Source organism: Triturus cristatus, chromosome 11, assembly GCF_964204655.1.
Source record: "Triturus cristatus chromosome 11, aTriCri1.1, whole genome shotgun sequence".
NCBI lineage: Eukaryota > Metazoa > Chordata > Amphibia > Caudata > Salamandridae > Triturus > Triturus cristatus.
Window position 1 is genome coordinate 1,104,766,879 of NC_140594.1, and position 16,506 is coordinate 1,104,783,384.

Below are 16,506 nucleotides of genomic sequence, written 5' to 3' on the forward strand. Positions count from 1 at the left end.
ACATTCACTTCTTCAAAGGCTCGGTGTTACAGGAATCGCGCTGCCACAGGTGCCACTATTTAACGTACGATAACCAGTCCTCAGTGGGTGTGGCCATAACAATGGCTTTCTGGGATCTGTAGTGACAACACTTCTTGCTACAGTGAGCTGGCGCGGGATTCTGTCATAAAACATGATTATTTCCCCAGTGGGTTGCTTTCATGGCGGTCTTTCCACTGCTGCACCTTGCTGCCATCGTCCTACAAGCACCTCGCCCATTATTCGCACTCACCAGCCTGGCGATGCAAGGGTCCGTTCTGACACGGCGGGTTTCCTTCACGGCCAGGCACGACCGTTAAAATCCCAAACACCCACACCCACACCCACTGAGGACTGGTTATCGTACGTTAAATAGTGGCACCTGTGGCAGCGCGATTCCTGTAACACCGAGCCTTTGAAGAAGTGAATGTATCACGAAACGCGTCAGGCTCGTACGCTTATGCTTCTGTGTCTGAAATTTCCTGACTGCAGCCTTCGCCCAATAAATCAGCAAATAATCATACCTTGTGAGGTTTCTTTCGTTGGAGGCAACTCTTTGTGTTTGGGATACATATATATATATATATATATATATATATATATATATATATATATATATATATATATCCACTATTAATGTTACAGTATAATTAACAGAATACAAAGGGAGTGAAGTCCTAACTGACTTCCAGAAGGACGAGCTTCCACTGTGTTCCTGGCACTGATTTTGCCGCCTCTGAGGCCAGGGGTCTCAAAGGCAGAGCCAGGGGTAGCAAGGGGCAAGCCAAGGGTTGCAACTGCTGCAACCCCTGAATGACATCCATGGTTTCAAGCCCTCCAAGGAAGGACGGACGAGCAGAGTTGACTTTATAAGGGACAGGCTACAGCCAGATCTGAGGATTGAGTGTGACAAGTTTCGACCCAGCCCGACTGGGGCGAGCGAGTCTGACGCGGGATGGACAGGCTGCCTTAGACATGGTGGGTGGTAGCCACAGTTGTGGAACTCCTTGAACATTTCTCAGCAGGGGCGAGCTGGGTTCATCTTCAAAAGGACAGGCTACTTACGTAGTCAAGGGAGGCATAGGGCGGGTTTTACACAAGAGGACAGGAAACTTGTTTACCTTTGGAAGGACACGCTACAGCCGCAGGCAAGGAAGGCGAGGTCCAAGCTTTAAGAAGATATGAGCCCTGCTCTGCTGGCCTTCGAAAGGACAGGCTCGTGACACAGGCGAGGAAGGGGTAGGCCAGGCTTTAAGAAGATGTGAGCCCTGCTCTGCTAGCCTTCGAAAGGACAGGCTCCAGTCGCAGGCGAGGAAGGGGTAGGCCAGGCTTTAAGATGATATGAGCCATGCTCTGCTGGGCTTAGAAAGGACAGGCTCCTGCCACAGGCGAGGAAGGGGTAGGCCAGGCTTTAAGATGATATGAGCCATGCTCTGCTGGGCTTAGAAAGGACAGGCTCCTGACGCAGGCGAGGAAGGGGTAGGCCAGGCTTTAAGAAGCTATGAGCCCTGCTCTGCTTGCCTTCGAAAGGACAGGCTCCAGTCGCAGGTGAGGAAGGGGAAGTCCAGGCTTTAAGAAGATATGAGCCCTGCTCTGCTAGCCTTCGTAAGGACAGGCTCCTGCCACAGGCGAGGAAGGGGTAGGCCAGGCTTTAAGAAGATATGAGCCCTGCTCTGCTAGCCTTCGTAAGGACAGGCTCCTGCCACAGGCGAGGAAGGGGTAGGCCAGGCTTTAAGAGCATATGAACCCTGCTCTACTGGGCTTAGAAAGGACAGGCTCCTGCCACAGGCGAGGAAGGGGTAGGCCGGGCTTTAACCCTGGTGCTCCCTAACCCAGAATCATAGAAACAGCGAAGCCTCTGCAGTGATCTCAGGGATGCATTTCTGAGCTTAGACTTGTGTTAAAAATACCAGTATCAAAGAATGCAGAGAATGCCGCTTTCACTTACCATCGAAACGTGCCCTTTATAACATCTTTATAAAAAAACGTTACCTTGCTTGCAACAATGATGGCCTAATTTAATGTAGTGCTCATGACACAGTCGCTGACAGGAAGGAAGGCTGGGTAGACGGGTGGCCTGCAGGTCAAACCGGTCTCAGCAGCGAGCGCTTATGACATCACTTCCTGTGACATTCCGGGCACTCTTATGCTAATTAGCCACCTCACTTATTTGTTAAGGACAAGTGCCCAGTTTGACATTGAGATAAATTAATGCCCGAGGCAGGGTCAGAAATGCTGCATGATGACAGGTGCCACTCTTACAGACTACCCAGCCTTCTCGCCTCCATTCCGCATTATTTGCTGACAATGTGGAAAAGCAGGTGCAGTGTAAATGCTCTCTCAATCAATCCACAATCCAACTCCCGTTGTCGCGGAGGCGGGGTAAAAATGGTTTCTGTACTTGTTTCACCATGCTTTCCAGATGGAGAAAATAGCAGAAAAATTGCAAAATGCTTGAAGCTACTCTAAGTGCATGGGTAAAATGTAAAGTCAGTGGAGATAGTGTCGGGTGGTGGAAGAAAGACCCAAGCGATGGAATCAAGACTAGGCAGCCTTGATGTTCGGCAGAAACCGTAATGAGCTTTGGGCCCTTCACTGTTTTTTTGTATTTTAACAAATTAAACACTGTGAGGGCAATTATATGGCAACTTGGCACTTACTGTCTCATTATAGTAGTTCTGGAGCTGGGTCATCGGGTCACACCCTGCATCATGCTCCTCAAAGCAAGCAGCGTATATAGTTAGGGCCACTGGAATTATGTAATATTGTCTGTGTGGTATTTTCCACATAATTATGGATTTGCCGCATTTACCAGACAATGCATAATTTGCAGCTTTCAGCTTAAAAAATGTGTGTAGCTCACACAGATCAAAAGTTACTAAAAATGCAGCAACATGTGTTGTCAGGCAGTGGACGGCCCCTCGCAAAGGTTGCCTTGTCACCTTTCTTTTGCATATTTCTGTATTTGATTGCCAAAGTAGTACTATTGAGGTGAAACATTTGCCCAGATAGTGTTAACATGTGTACGAATGCCAAAATAATGAGGTAATACTAACATAAAATGTGCCACATTACCATGCAAAATTAGGCATTTTTTTGCTGCATAATTTAGTTAACACTTCTGCATAATTTGGTCCTCCCCTGCCGCATAATTCTGGTGGCCCTGCTTGTAGGTTTAGGATATGGATTGTGATGGGGAAGGGAATCTTTTGGAGACACTAGTTTAGTGGTGGCTCAGAGCGGTAGACAGCTCAGGGGTTAATGTCGAGGAGTTACCTCTGCAAACGTGTGGCAGCTCCCAAAGTGCCTTACTCCTGGACCTCCTTGTAGCTGACTGGAGGGTCAAAGCATCATGAGACGCCATCTTAAAAGTGTATTTTTTTTCTTACTTTGTCAACTTTATTTCGGTCACTGGGACCATAAAAGAATACAACAAGTGTACATAAAAATATATCACACATGATTAAATTAAAATCAATCATAAAACAATTAATCTAATATTGTCAAAAGTATTCAGTCAACTGTGTTTAGCTTTATACATCGGTTATGACTAGACCAGATTGCTGTTAAAAATTTTGCAACTGCAAATACAATTGGGGCCGATAAGTCTGTTTTTAAAATTCTGAATGCTGGGAAGTACTGCCTAAAACCAAGATTTTTGAGGAGTGGGACGAGCCAATAGTTCCTTGCCCTTTGATAAGCTGGACAGAAGAATATGATGTGCAAATCAGTCTCTCGCGAATGAGCACAAGCTGGGCATTGCACTGTAGGCTGGGGATATGTCGAGCGGTCTGTGTACGCCCTGAGGGGGAGAATACTATATCGCCATTGCATATATTACTTCCTTGTATTCAAGGGCAGATATCATCAAAAGCAAACTCCAGGTGATATGAGTCTTTAAACCCCAAAAAGTGTTCAGATAAGGACCCCTCCCGAACTCTCTTGATTGAGACACGTAAATTGTGCTCATAGTAAGCCTTGGAGATAGATTTGCGTGAGATCCTACAGCATGCATTTCCTGGATCAAACCACAAATCCGATCTTCCTAGTGACTCGCATATTTGTTTGATATATCTTAGCCATGGGATTTGTACGGCTTTTGCAAGGCGCAGAATCTCTTGAAGCTCAGCTCTGTAATTAGATAATTCCGGTGTGCTCCATATTTTGCGCCAGAAAGTTATGGGTTTGAGTCCCAACTCCTCTGTAATGGGTCTTAAGCCCAAATCTAGTCTTAGTGGAAGGAGTGGGGTGCTAGATGGTAAAGCTGTCAATTGCCTTAGGAAGTTGTTCTCCGTAACCTGCAATTTCTGGACTGCAGTATGCCCCCATATTTCACCCCCATATATCACTGCCCCTCTTGCCTGGGTTTTATAGATTTGGAGGCGGGGACCAAATGGCTTATAGGTCAATCCTCTTGTCATCCTAGATATACCACCCGTCATCTGAATCAGTTTCAAATTTGCCTTAGTTCGGTGTGAATCCCAAGTCATAGACTGGTTGATTGTTACCCCCAGATAATCGAACGTGTAATCCCTCTCTAATCTGGAGGACCCTATCAAGGGACTCGGGCGTGTTGAGGAGGGCGGGTTGAAGATCATATACTTGGTTTTAGAAGCATTAATCTCCAATCCACGCTTCACACAGAAGTTCGCAAATCCGTCCAACACCCGTTGTATGCCCATAGGGGATTTGGAAAGCAGCAGGGTGTCATCTGCGAACATAATGGCAGGAATCCTGCTGCCAGCCAACCTGGGGGCATCGATGTTGCTCAACCCATTAAGATGGCTAATGACCCTGTTGACAAAGAGGCAGAAAAGGGTTGGTGCAAGCACACAGCCCTGTCTAACCCCCTTGTCAACGGGGAAACCATCCGAAAGAGTTCCCCCTCTTCCGCACCTTACCCTGGCAACATTTCCCTGGTGTAATCTTTTCAGAATTAATAAAATATCTGCAGGAACCCCCAAGTCCGTCAGGACGGCCCTTAATTTATCCCTGGGCACTAAATCGAAGGCCGCCCGCAAGACCACGAACACCGTGTACAAGCTGCCGCCCTCGATTAACACAGTCTTCCAATATAAAAGATTAAAACGGAAAATCTGGTCAGTAGTTGAAATGCCTCTTCTGAACCCTGCTTGATAAGGACTCATGATTTCACATTCTTCAATCCAATCTTGAAGGCGATTGAGCATTAGTCTGCCGAAAATCTTTTGAGGAACATCAATAAGACTAATGTGTCTGTAGTTGGCTGGGAGCAGAGGCGAACCCTTTTTAAATATAGGGACAATCTCTGCGCCCAGCCAAGTGTCTGGCACCTCCATACCCCCCAAAATGGAATTAAATAAAATCGTTAAATAGGGTGCCCAAACATCCGGTTCTTGTTTAAATAGATCACCTGGCAGGCCATCCAGGCCTGGTGCCTTGCCTGATGCCAACCCGGCAATAGCTGCTCGAACCTCCTTTGTTGTGAATGGCACCCCTTTCGAAATAGTACTAGCCGTCTGGGTGGGAGTAGTCCTTTCCCCTGAAAGTGTATTTACTAGGATGCAGGGATTACACATGCATATAGCAGTGGAAGTGGGGAGCAAGGAGAGGCAGGAAGTGACACACCTGCCCTCCACCTCAACCTAAGAGGTTGCCATCCCCTGTCTAAAAATAGTGAGGTGCACCATCAGTTGTGCCCATTCGCCAATGGCAGACTGCACTGATTACTAGGCTCCTGCATAGATATCCTCTCCATGGCAGCTACCAGGCTGGTGCTTTCTGCTGTCATCACCTGGAGGCGGGAGGAGAATGCACTGTGCTGTCAGTCATTCATTAGATTGGATCTGGTAGGTGGGTGGGAGGAACACATACACTTCGAGCGTCCTAACCTCTTTTTTCAACTATAACAGAATTAATTAAAGAATAATTCTCACTGTTGTAATGTGAATACTAAAGTCACAAACAACAAGTCAATGCAATGTACAGGACAAGAGAAACACAAAGTTCTCAACAAAAGGAGAAGTTTTCCATGTTTTCTTTTCTTCTTGTGCCTGAGGGTCAGACAGACACACTGGGATGTTGTGGAGAGGTACGAGAGTGAGTCTTGAGGTCCTACTTATTTCAAAGCGCTCACTCTTGAACCCTTCCATAGACAGTGAGTCTGTGTGCCTTGGACAGTTTTGCATCATTTTAAGCAGAAAGACAATTTAGCAAAACATGTTGTTTTGGTTTGTTGTAAATCACTTTTGTATTTTTGAGATATTGGCGAGTAAAAAGTAATTACTTGCCTTTCCAGAGAGGTAGAAAATGCTGTCTTTCTTAAAAAGTCTTCTCTTGCGGTTTAGTAATGACCACACAATTCATATTCTATTTTCACACATATCCACGAAACATGTGATGATCACAGCCAAGTATCATCCACACACCTCTTATTGTTTGGCGATAAGTCAGTCAATCAATCAGGGGTTGGTAAAGCGTAGCTACTCACCTGCGAGGGTCTCAAGGCATCTGGGGGGGAGGGGGGGTGGCTCCGTTGAGTGCTGGGGTCAATCGAAGAGGCAGGTCTTGAGGTCCTTCCGGAACTGGTGCAGTGTGGGGACTTGCCGGAGGTGGAGGTCGTTCCAGGCCTTGGCTGCGAGGTAGGAGAAGGACTTTCCCCCGTTCTGGTCTTGTAGATGGGTGGGACGGTGGCCAGAGAGCGGTCAGCTGATCAGAGATGTCTCTTGGGTGCGTGAAAGGAGAGGGAGTTGTTTAGGTACGCTGTTCCGATGTTGTGGAGGGCCTTGTATGTGTGAGTGTGAATCTTGAAAGTTATTCCCCTTTCGAGGGGGAGCCAGTGGAGATCATGGAGGCGTTGGGTGATGTGGTTGTGACGGGGGATGTCTAGGGTCATTCTTGCTGTGGCGTTCTGGACTGTCTAGAGTTTGCAGAATAGCTTCTTGTTATTTCCGGCGAAGAGATTGTTGCCGTAGTCCAGTCTGCTACTGATGAGGGCGTGCGTGACCGTTTTTCTGGATTCGGATGGCATCCATCTGTACGTTTTTAAGAGTATGCAGAGGGTGTTGAAGCAGGTCGAGGATACGGAGTTGATCTGGTGGTTCATCGTGAGCGATTAGTCAAGTATGATGCTGAGTTTTTATGCGTTATCTGTTGGGGGGGTGGGTTCTGAGGGTGGGGGCCACCAGGTGCCCCACATGGAGGGGGTGGAGCCAAGGATGAGGACTTCTGTATTCTCTGAGTTGAGTTTCAGGCAGCTCTTCTTCATCCAGGTAGCGACTGCTTTCATCCCTTCTTGGAAGTTGTGTCTGGTGATGTTGGGTTCTTTGGTAAGGGAGAGGATGAGCTGGGTGTCGTCGGCATAGGAGACAATATTGAGCCCGTGGTTTCTGACAATGGTTGCGAGGGGGGTGTATATGTTAAAGTGGATGGTGCTGAGTGAGGATCCCTGAGGTACTCCACATCTGGTCTCTGTTGGTTCCGAGAGGTAGGGCGGGAGTCTGACTTAATGAGTTCTGCTTGTGAGAAATGAGCATATCCAGTCGAGAGCCTTTCCGTAGATGCCGGTGTCGTGGAGTCTGGTGGCTCGTGTGCAGTGGGAGACGATGTCGAAGGCAGCTGAGAGGTCCAGGAGGAAGAGGGCTTCCATTTGGCCCTGGTCGAGGAGGGTAGTGCTACAGATTTACTATGTTGTTGGTATCTCATTTTCACCAGTCTAGTGATAACGATTTAGTTATGTCCCCGGGGGATCCATAAACATCAAATACATGTCTTAAAAACTATGATTAAAAACGCTCCAAAAAATTTACTAAAAATACTTTGGTTGCAATCAACTAAAACATTTAAAAAAAAAAAATCTTTCGATATGATCAAAGCAACCAGCTATTAAAATTGTTTTAAAATTAGTCTTTTTTTCATGTCCACCATGGCAGGAACAAAGATTACACACCTAAATTGGAAAGGAGAAGAAAAAGACAACAAGGAAAATTGAAAAAGGGCCTGGGTGGCCAAGCGGAATAGGGCTGTGGTGGGCAGTGTTGCCATCTCTCTCTGCAAAACTATAAACAACCCCATAGTCCTTCAGTGAGTCACCAGTGACAGAAATGTCCTGCTTGTACCCAGGATGACCAGGCTTTTCAGCTGAAATCCAATGGCTGAGTACTTCTATGAAGTAGCTATTACTAGTATCCTGAGATTTGACCCTACCCTAAACGTAACTGAGATAAAGCAAGAGAAGTCACCCTCACAGAGTCCAATAAGTGTGACCTGGAATTCACAGTAGCAACACTGAGTAAAATTTCTACTGGGAGTCCAGATGCTGTGTCAGATTCTGTTAAAGCCCAATTAGCTGTTTCTGGGGTATGGAAAGTTAACCAAAGCCTTATACTGATGAATATTACTGATGTATGCTGAGATTTAATATCTGGAAATTCAGAGCCACCCAAAACCGTAGAGATTTGATTTTATCACAAGCTGATGGAAACCTATTCTGGCACATTTTAGAAAAATATTGCTCCCATCGAGAGTATATAGTATTGATTAAGGATAGATGAAGAAGAAATATATAGTGAGGGCCAGGGGCTCGGTGACTCCGCCCATACTTTCTGACTGGTAAACTGACCTGGACTGGTGCCTGCGGGGAGAAAAGATAGTCTACCAAAGTAGAGGTTGCCCGAAGAAATGGGAGAAGATCTGGGGAGCATGGCTAGCATATAGGGGATTCTGATGTTGTAAGGGAGAGTGGGTGCAGGGTTTGTGTCTTGTCCAAGGGCTGTACCAGGGTTTTTGTAGTTTTGATTACTCCACTGCCCTACGAGGTTGGTCTCTGTCATTCGTAATGTTTCTACTATGTTATTTGACATGTTCAAATGTGCCGCCTTCTGCGCTGAGCAAGTTTGTAATAAAAAGAATTTAAAAAAACAAAAATACCGATACAACTTAATACATATCTGATTCTGGGAAATAAATTCATTTGAATAATCCCAGATGTTAAACTGATGAGGATTTTCTTCTGTCTTTCAGTATCCACTTTCATAGAAAATTAATTTAGTAATGGTTATAAAAGATTTTCTCGATTTTTGAACAATATAATGCCCAGATATTGGGTTGCTTATGCTTCCCATTTAATCCCCGTCTGTGCAGATTGCCCGTAGAGGGCGCCAGGTGGTGGGGTGCACTCATTGCGAGCCCTTGTAGCTTGCTCCTGGTTGTGTTACCTTATTGTCATCTTGCTTTGTTGCCTTACCTTATTGTCATCTTGCTTTGTTGCCTTTTTGCTGTCTAGTTTTGTTAACTTTTTGCTTCTTGTTGTAGTTTCTTTGTTGGTGTCTGACCTGGTTGCTTTGTTTTCTTCAGTCTTTCCTCCATTGTTGCTTTCATGCATAACCTAGCTTTGTTGCAATCTGTATTTGTTGTATTTTGGTTACCAGTGTTCTTGCCCTACTTTCTGACTTTGCTGCCTTGTTGCTTGCTTTGTGTGTGTGTTTCCATGTTGATTGGTTACTGTGGTGGCCAGTTTATGTCTTCCTAACTTGTCTTAATTTCACTTTCAGATCGTGGAATGGGAAGAAAGACAGTTGGATGAACCAGTGAACTTTGGGAGCTGCAAGATTGACCCCGCTCCATTCCAGCTGGTGGAGCGCACCTCGCTGCACAAGGTATAGAATAACGGGGAGCCCTGTATGCAAGCACAACCACCTGTTCAACACCTATGGCATGAGACACTGAGACAAGCACAGCTTTGAAACGTCTCCCTCGCAACATACAGCCCAGCAGACATAGGCCCTTATTAAGATGGTGGTCGGACGAACATCCGACCGCCATTGCAGCAGGATTGGGAGCGCCCGACAAGTAGTCTGTCATCCCACCCTCCATATTTTGATACGACTGTCCTGTAGGTGGTCGGAAACATGCCTTTTTCTATTACAGCTTGTGCTGCAGCCCAGAAAAGGGCTGCAGCACAAGCCGTAGTAGAAAAAGGCATGTTTTTAAACATCTTTGCACTGTGTGACAGACACCATGTGGTGCCTGGCTCGCGGTGCTTGGATGTTTGGGGTGCCCCACATGTTCCCGGCTGGCCAAGTGGCCCATGGGACTGGGGCCCCCAAAGTCTCTTTTCTTCTGCTTTTACATGGCAGTGGGACCGCCATGTGCAGGCTGAGGGAAAGGGACATCGTAATCCATACAACCGTGTCTGCGCAGGCACCACCTCCATTGTAGGGATCGCAGTCTGACCGCTGCCCCCCCCCCCCACCCCCGATCGGCTCCTTGACCCTGTGGGAGGCAGCGGTCTTTAACCCTGCCCTCTGTGCTCCAACCGATGGTATTGTAATCCGGTAGTCGGACCGCTGCCCTAGATGTCGGGTGGACCGCCACCGATGGTCTCTCAATGGGGGTCAGCCTGACACCGTAATGAGGGCCCTAATGACAAACACTAGGATGGCTTCTGCTGAAGTCATAGTACCTCACAGGACAGACCAGGTACATACTGAGTACTGCTTCCTACCAAAGGAACAAAAGAAGAGACACCCAGCGAGTTGCACTCACACTCTCACCACCTTCCTATCCACCAGATGCAACTCACCAAGCCACTACAACACGCCAACCCCACACCAAACCACAGCAGACACCTTGTAGATGCAGACACACATTAACCATTGCCTCCTTGCTCAACTACCATTATGGAAATGTGCATTTGTATACCCTGTGACAGCCTCTGTGCAAAATTGTGAGGTAATTTACCCATCACGGAAAATAGACCATAATTCTATTATTTTATTAGTACATTTTTTGTTTGAGCAAAACTCATGCCCTCGAAGCAATGTTAACATTAAGAAGGAAAAAAAACAAGGTTGCAGCAGAGGTCTATGGACATGACAGAGGACATGAGAAAAGCATACTTTATAGGTTGTCGACACCTCTAAAAATTTGTGTGAGCGAAGTACTATATATGCGTACAGATGATAATTGTGTTGGAAAAATAGAAATAGTGGCATGCCTGCTGAGATTCACCAAAAATGTAGGTTAAACTGGTGATGAATAGTGATTGAATGCATGACAAAAGAGAGAGCTGGAATTTAACCCTTTACCTTCAGGCTCAGAGGCAGAGACCTTAATCACAGGCCTTAAGAGAACAGCGCTCCAATGATGATACCTGTGGTACTTATTGATCGTTCAGTAGGCCAAGTATTGTGCGGATGATACAAGATATACATGCACAGCAGTTCATACCAACAAAACATCAGAAACATGCAACATGTACGTCTAGGTTTATCCTGGTATAGCTGCAACTATATCTACTTCTGAGGTCATGGAATAAATAAATAAATGGGAGATGAAATTAGCTTAGCCAACTAATCTTGACGTTTTCTTTTAGATTAGTGACGAGGTGGGACTGCACAAGGGGAAAACTGAATCATGTGATTTTTGATCTCCCAAAAAAACAGGCACCCCTTTTCTCTACGGCTGCCCCAATAATGTAACTTCATTACAGTGGAGTGGTACAGTTCTGCTGGCACAGCTATAGGGGTAAGTAGGCTGCTGTGATACACATAGAAGTCTTAAAAGAGGTGCAAATGCTGCAAACACCAAGGATGTGTGCTGCCCACTCACGCCCATTGGGCTCTCCCCTTCACTAGGCATCCATATACATCTCCATCTGACCCTCAAGCACAAATGCATAAAGGGGGTGAACAGTCTGAAATGACTTTGAATGACCCCGCTGGCATGGGCAGATATGCACTCCACTGCTTGAGAAACCAGAACCAACTGCCCTGCACAAGAGATGGAACCGGCAGGCCTGCACAAAAAATAGAACCGTCTCCCCTGCACAATGGATAGAACCGGCTGCCCTTCACAAGGGATGGGCCCAGCTGCCCTGCACAAGAAATCGAACCGACTGCTTTTCACAAGAGATGGGACTGGATTCACTGTACAAGGGATGGACCCAGCAGCCCTGCACAGAAAAATAGAACTGTCTGCCCTGCATAAGGGATGGAACGGGCTGTCCTGCGCCAGGGATAGAACTGGCTGCCCTGCACAAGGGATAGAACTGGCTGCCCTGCACAAGGGATAGAACCGGTGACTCTGCACAAGATGTTGAATCTGCTATCCTGCACACAAGAGTGAGAACCATCTGCCCTGCATAAGGGATGGGACTGGCTGCCCTGCACAAGGGATGGGACTGGCTGCCCTGCACAAGGGATGGGACTGGCTGCCCTGCACAAGAGATGGGACTGGTTGCTGTTCACAAGAGATGGGACTGGCTGCCCTGCACGAGAGATGGGACCGGCTGCCCTGCACGAGAGATTGGACCGGTTGCTGTTCACAAGGGATGGGACCGGCTGCCCTGCACAAGGGATGGGACCGGCTGCCCTGCACAAGGGATGGGACCGGCTGGCCCTCAAAAGAGATGGGACCAGCAGGCCTGCACAAAAAATAGAACCGTCTCCCCTGCATAGAGGATAGAACCTGCTGCCCTTCACAAGGGATGGGCCCAGCTCCCCTGCACAAGAGATGGGACCGTCTCCCCTGCACAAGGGATGGGACCGGCTGCCCTGCACAAGGGATGGGACCGGCTGCCCTGCACGAGAGATGGGACTGGCTGCCCTGCACAAGGGATGGGACCGGCTGCTCTGCACGAGAGATGGGACCGCCTGCCCTGCACGAGAGATGGGACCGCCTGCCCTGCACGAGAGATGGGACCGGCTGCCCTGCACGAGAGATGGGACCGGCTGCCCTGCACGAGAGATGGGACCGGCTGCCCTGCACGAGAGATGGGACTGGCTGCCCTGCACGAGAGATGGGACCGGCTGCTCTGCACGAGAGATGGGACCGCCTGCCCTGCACGAGAGATGGGACCGGCTGCCCTGCACGAGAGATGGGACCGGCTGCCCTGCACGAGAGATGAGACCAGCTGCCCTTCAAAAGAAATGGGACCACCTGCCCTTCCCGAGAGATGGGCCCGCCTGCCCTGTACAACAGATGTACGTTTCTGTGACGTCACTAAATCATTTCCTGTTGTCTCCTGGATTCCCTTCATCTCCAGGTATCTACCTGGTGTCTTTCCATCACCAAATAAATGTAATGCTTTGTAAACACTCCTTTCGCATTGAAATAATTCCCCCACCCCCAATACCACCACCAGGACTTCTTTTCATCAGTCCCAAAGCAAGAGAGAGAGAGGCAGAAAATGGAGATCAGAAAACAGTGACAAAGGGCGAAATCGGGGACGAAAAAGAACCTTAGAGGATGAGATAGAGACAGGATGTGTAGGGTGGTGGAAAAACAAGATCTTTGGAATCAAGATTAGACTGCCTTGGTATTCGGCAACCCCGGCATGCACAAGCATTGGAGGCTTCTAGGAAAAACTTTGGGCTGATAGCAATTTTTTGTATTTTTGCACATTAACTGCTAGGATTCTAGAAACCTGTGATGTCCACCAGGGATCAGGGCTGTCTCCATTTTTGTTTTGCGCATCCACCCGTAAACCAAAATAATTTTCTCTTTGAGTCTACCTTTTAAAAACAGAGCTGTACTTTTCAACAGGGGTGGCCCCTTCGATCACCAAAGTGCCAGAACAGTGGGAAGGGGGCCCCTCTCCAGTGGACGGATGCACGAACTTGGTTGGTCCTGGGAGTTTTGTGGAAGGAACCACATACTATATGTGGAGGGGTGGCAGGGGACAAACATTTGATGGGCTTGTATATAGTTTACTGAAGTAGGGCGCTAATATTTAGCCTCCATCAAGCTGAGACAATACATCTTCTATGCTTGCTCCATAATTGTAAGCGATTGGCGCCAGATCAATTTATTGAGCTATTTTCAGCTTATACATTTTATCTTCAGTTCAAAAATCCCATCTCCAGCTCAGTTTGTAGCTTCATTTATGTATTATGTACATTTTTGTATTTTTTCTCTTACATTTGTCCATCACTTGAGTTAAGCTATTTTTGAGTCCTTTGTCCTACTCGGATATTTACACAATTTAGCTTGAAATGCGATTCTGTTCTCTAACTCATATTTTATATCCAAAAATTGATTTTTGGATTTCTTTCTTATTTTGTACCCAATGGTGCTGCCCTAATTCTCATTGGACACAGGGTCAGGTCAGAGACTTCACTTCGAGCTGGGTTTTTTTGTTCTATGTCTGTTTTTTTATCTGTTTGATTTCCCCTAGCTGCATTTTTCTCATGGATCTTTTATTGCCTACTGGGACAGAGACCTTTTCCTGTGTTGCTGCCAAAACATGGAATTTGTATGGAATTCGATTCCTGTAGTCAAACTTCATTGATTCAGTTTAGGAATCTGAATCAATTCAATTGGCAATCAGCCAGGGGCGGCCACTGCCAACGTAAAGTGGCGGGGCGGGGGAGGCAAATAATAATTTTTAAAAAGCGCTTACGTGCCACTCACGCTGCTGGCCGCCTCTGTGCACTTCTTTTCGTGGAAGACGTCCAAGGGCCAGCTCATACTCCCCACCCAATCCAGGCGCTGCTCTCATGCTATGAGAGCAGTACCAGGATTGGTCTGAGAGGCCTGGTTAGGTGATCCCTAAGGGACTGAGAGCCTGTGCCATTTCTCCACCCGGCTGCACAATAAAGCTGGGTTTGAGAAATCTAAGTGTGCATGTCAGTTTGGCTATCCTAAGACGCCGACCAAAGCAACATGCGCACTTACAGTGCTGCTGTCTGTCCATAGAAGACAGCCCAGCCACATGCCAAACTCGGCAGCATCGACTGCCAGTGAAAAATAAAAACGATAGTAAAATTGTTTTATTATCGTTTTATTTTTCATCTGCAGTGGGGCAGCGCTCCTCCGCCATTACGGAGGAGCCGCCGCTGCTGACTCAGCAGATAGTCTCCCTCATAGACAAGAAGCTCTATGCGAAGGCTGCACTCTATAAATAACTATAACATAATGTGTGAAAACACAGGCTCCCACGGCATCGTCTGCAGTGACCTCGGCTGTCAACATTTCTACCCCATAGATAACTCATCGCGATAGCTTAGACCTGTATAATTTCCAACTCTAGCAAATTTGAAAGCCAAATATTATATAATGCAGGCTCTGATATTCTTTCTCTTTAATATCATAGTAGCAATCCAGGTTGAAGAATGCAGATTATGGTCTTTAGTGAATGCATGAAAAATATTCCCAATTTGGAGTTTGTTTACCCCGGAGAAAAAGTTATCACAGTGTCTAAAGTTTAAAAATAAATCCCGCTCAAGGACCGGTTCTAGAATTTAGGGCGCTCTGGGTGACCCCACCCCCCCCTCCCCGCCCAACTTATTTACTGTCGCAACAGGGGTATGTTCAAGCCACTAGAATTATGCGGCTGCAGACACACATTCTGAGGCAAAGTTGAGTAAATTTTACAGCAAGAAAAGTCCAATTATGTGGCACAATGTGGCACATTTTGTAATGAAATTATTTCGTCATTTTTTAAATTGGTAACACTGTATGGGCATTGATTGCACCTCATTGTTATCAGTTTAAGCCCCAATGTATATCTTTAAGCAACAGAAAAGTGATCAGTCAGCCTTGTAAAGTACCTTCCACTGCGTGGCAACTGGTGTTGCTGCACTTTTATTAACTTTTGAACCGTTTGAGCTAATAAAAAAATGTTGTTTTTTTCAAATCTGTAGATTATGTGGCAGATGATGGATTATGTGGTAAATTGTGGCAAATCTATAATAATGCAAAAATAGCCGCGGCCGCACAATTGCATAATTCCAGTGGCCATGGGTATATTTAACTCCTTGTGTTGGCTCTCTGGCGCTCCGGAGTGGCGCCCTTTGCAGCTGCCCGTAGAAGCTGCCGTGCATGAAATGGAGAAAGTGTCAGTGAGAGGAAGGAACGGGGTGGAACCGAGTCCCGCGAGTCACCGAACATTTACACTATGTTCTGTCTTCCAAAGAGAAAGCCGAGAAGGCGTGAAAGGTGGCCATGAATATTTAAAGGTTTTGTAATTGGCAAGGAGGCTGGCCCAGCCGTTGGAACAGCACGCAGGGCGCTGAAACCCGGTGTTGACTTGGCAACGAGATGTGGCGAACGAGAACTTGTCGCGCTTTCTAACTCGTTCTTCTGTTCCGTGGTTTCATATTTATCAGTGTTCTGTGAACAAACGTTACATTGGAACTAAATTGCATAATGTATTATTTATTTGAACTCTATTTTTTATATTTAAAAAAACTGCAATAATTGGTTTTGCCAGTGCTGGTTTTGCCTGTGCTGGTATTCTCCTTGACTAGGTGAGTTTCTCATTGATCGATGCTCATTAGGACTCACATGCCCCAGGTCTCCTCTGCTGTTCCAGTGGTGCCGAGTATATGCCTCTCTTGCTCTGAAACTGATTAAGTCTCTCTTTCATGTTTATTCTCGTCTGCACGCCAGGAGTAGGGTGACCAGAATTTTAAAGCAAAAAACTGGGACATGTCACAAAAAATAGAAGGACTATAACAGGCAGTAAGAACATACATAAGATGCAATTTTTAAACCCAGTAGCTTCCT

The 16,506-nt window shown here is 46.7% G+C and overlaps 1 protein-coding gene across 2 annotated transcripts in view; it reads left to right on the top strand.

Moving 5' to 3' along the window:
* Nucleotides 1–16,506, top strand: part of CLCN2 (chloride voltage-gated channel 2) — a 580,205-nt gene that overhangs the window by 543,844 nt on the left and 19,855 nt on the right. For both annotated transcript variants that reach the window (XM_085635528.1, XM_085635529.1), the window contains one exon: nucleotides 9,549–9,653. In XM_085635528.1, coding sequence (XP_085491654.1) covers nucleotides 9,549–9,653 — 105 coding nt within the window. The remainder of the gene's footprint in view (nucleotides 1–9,548; nucleotides 9,654–16,506) is intronic.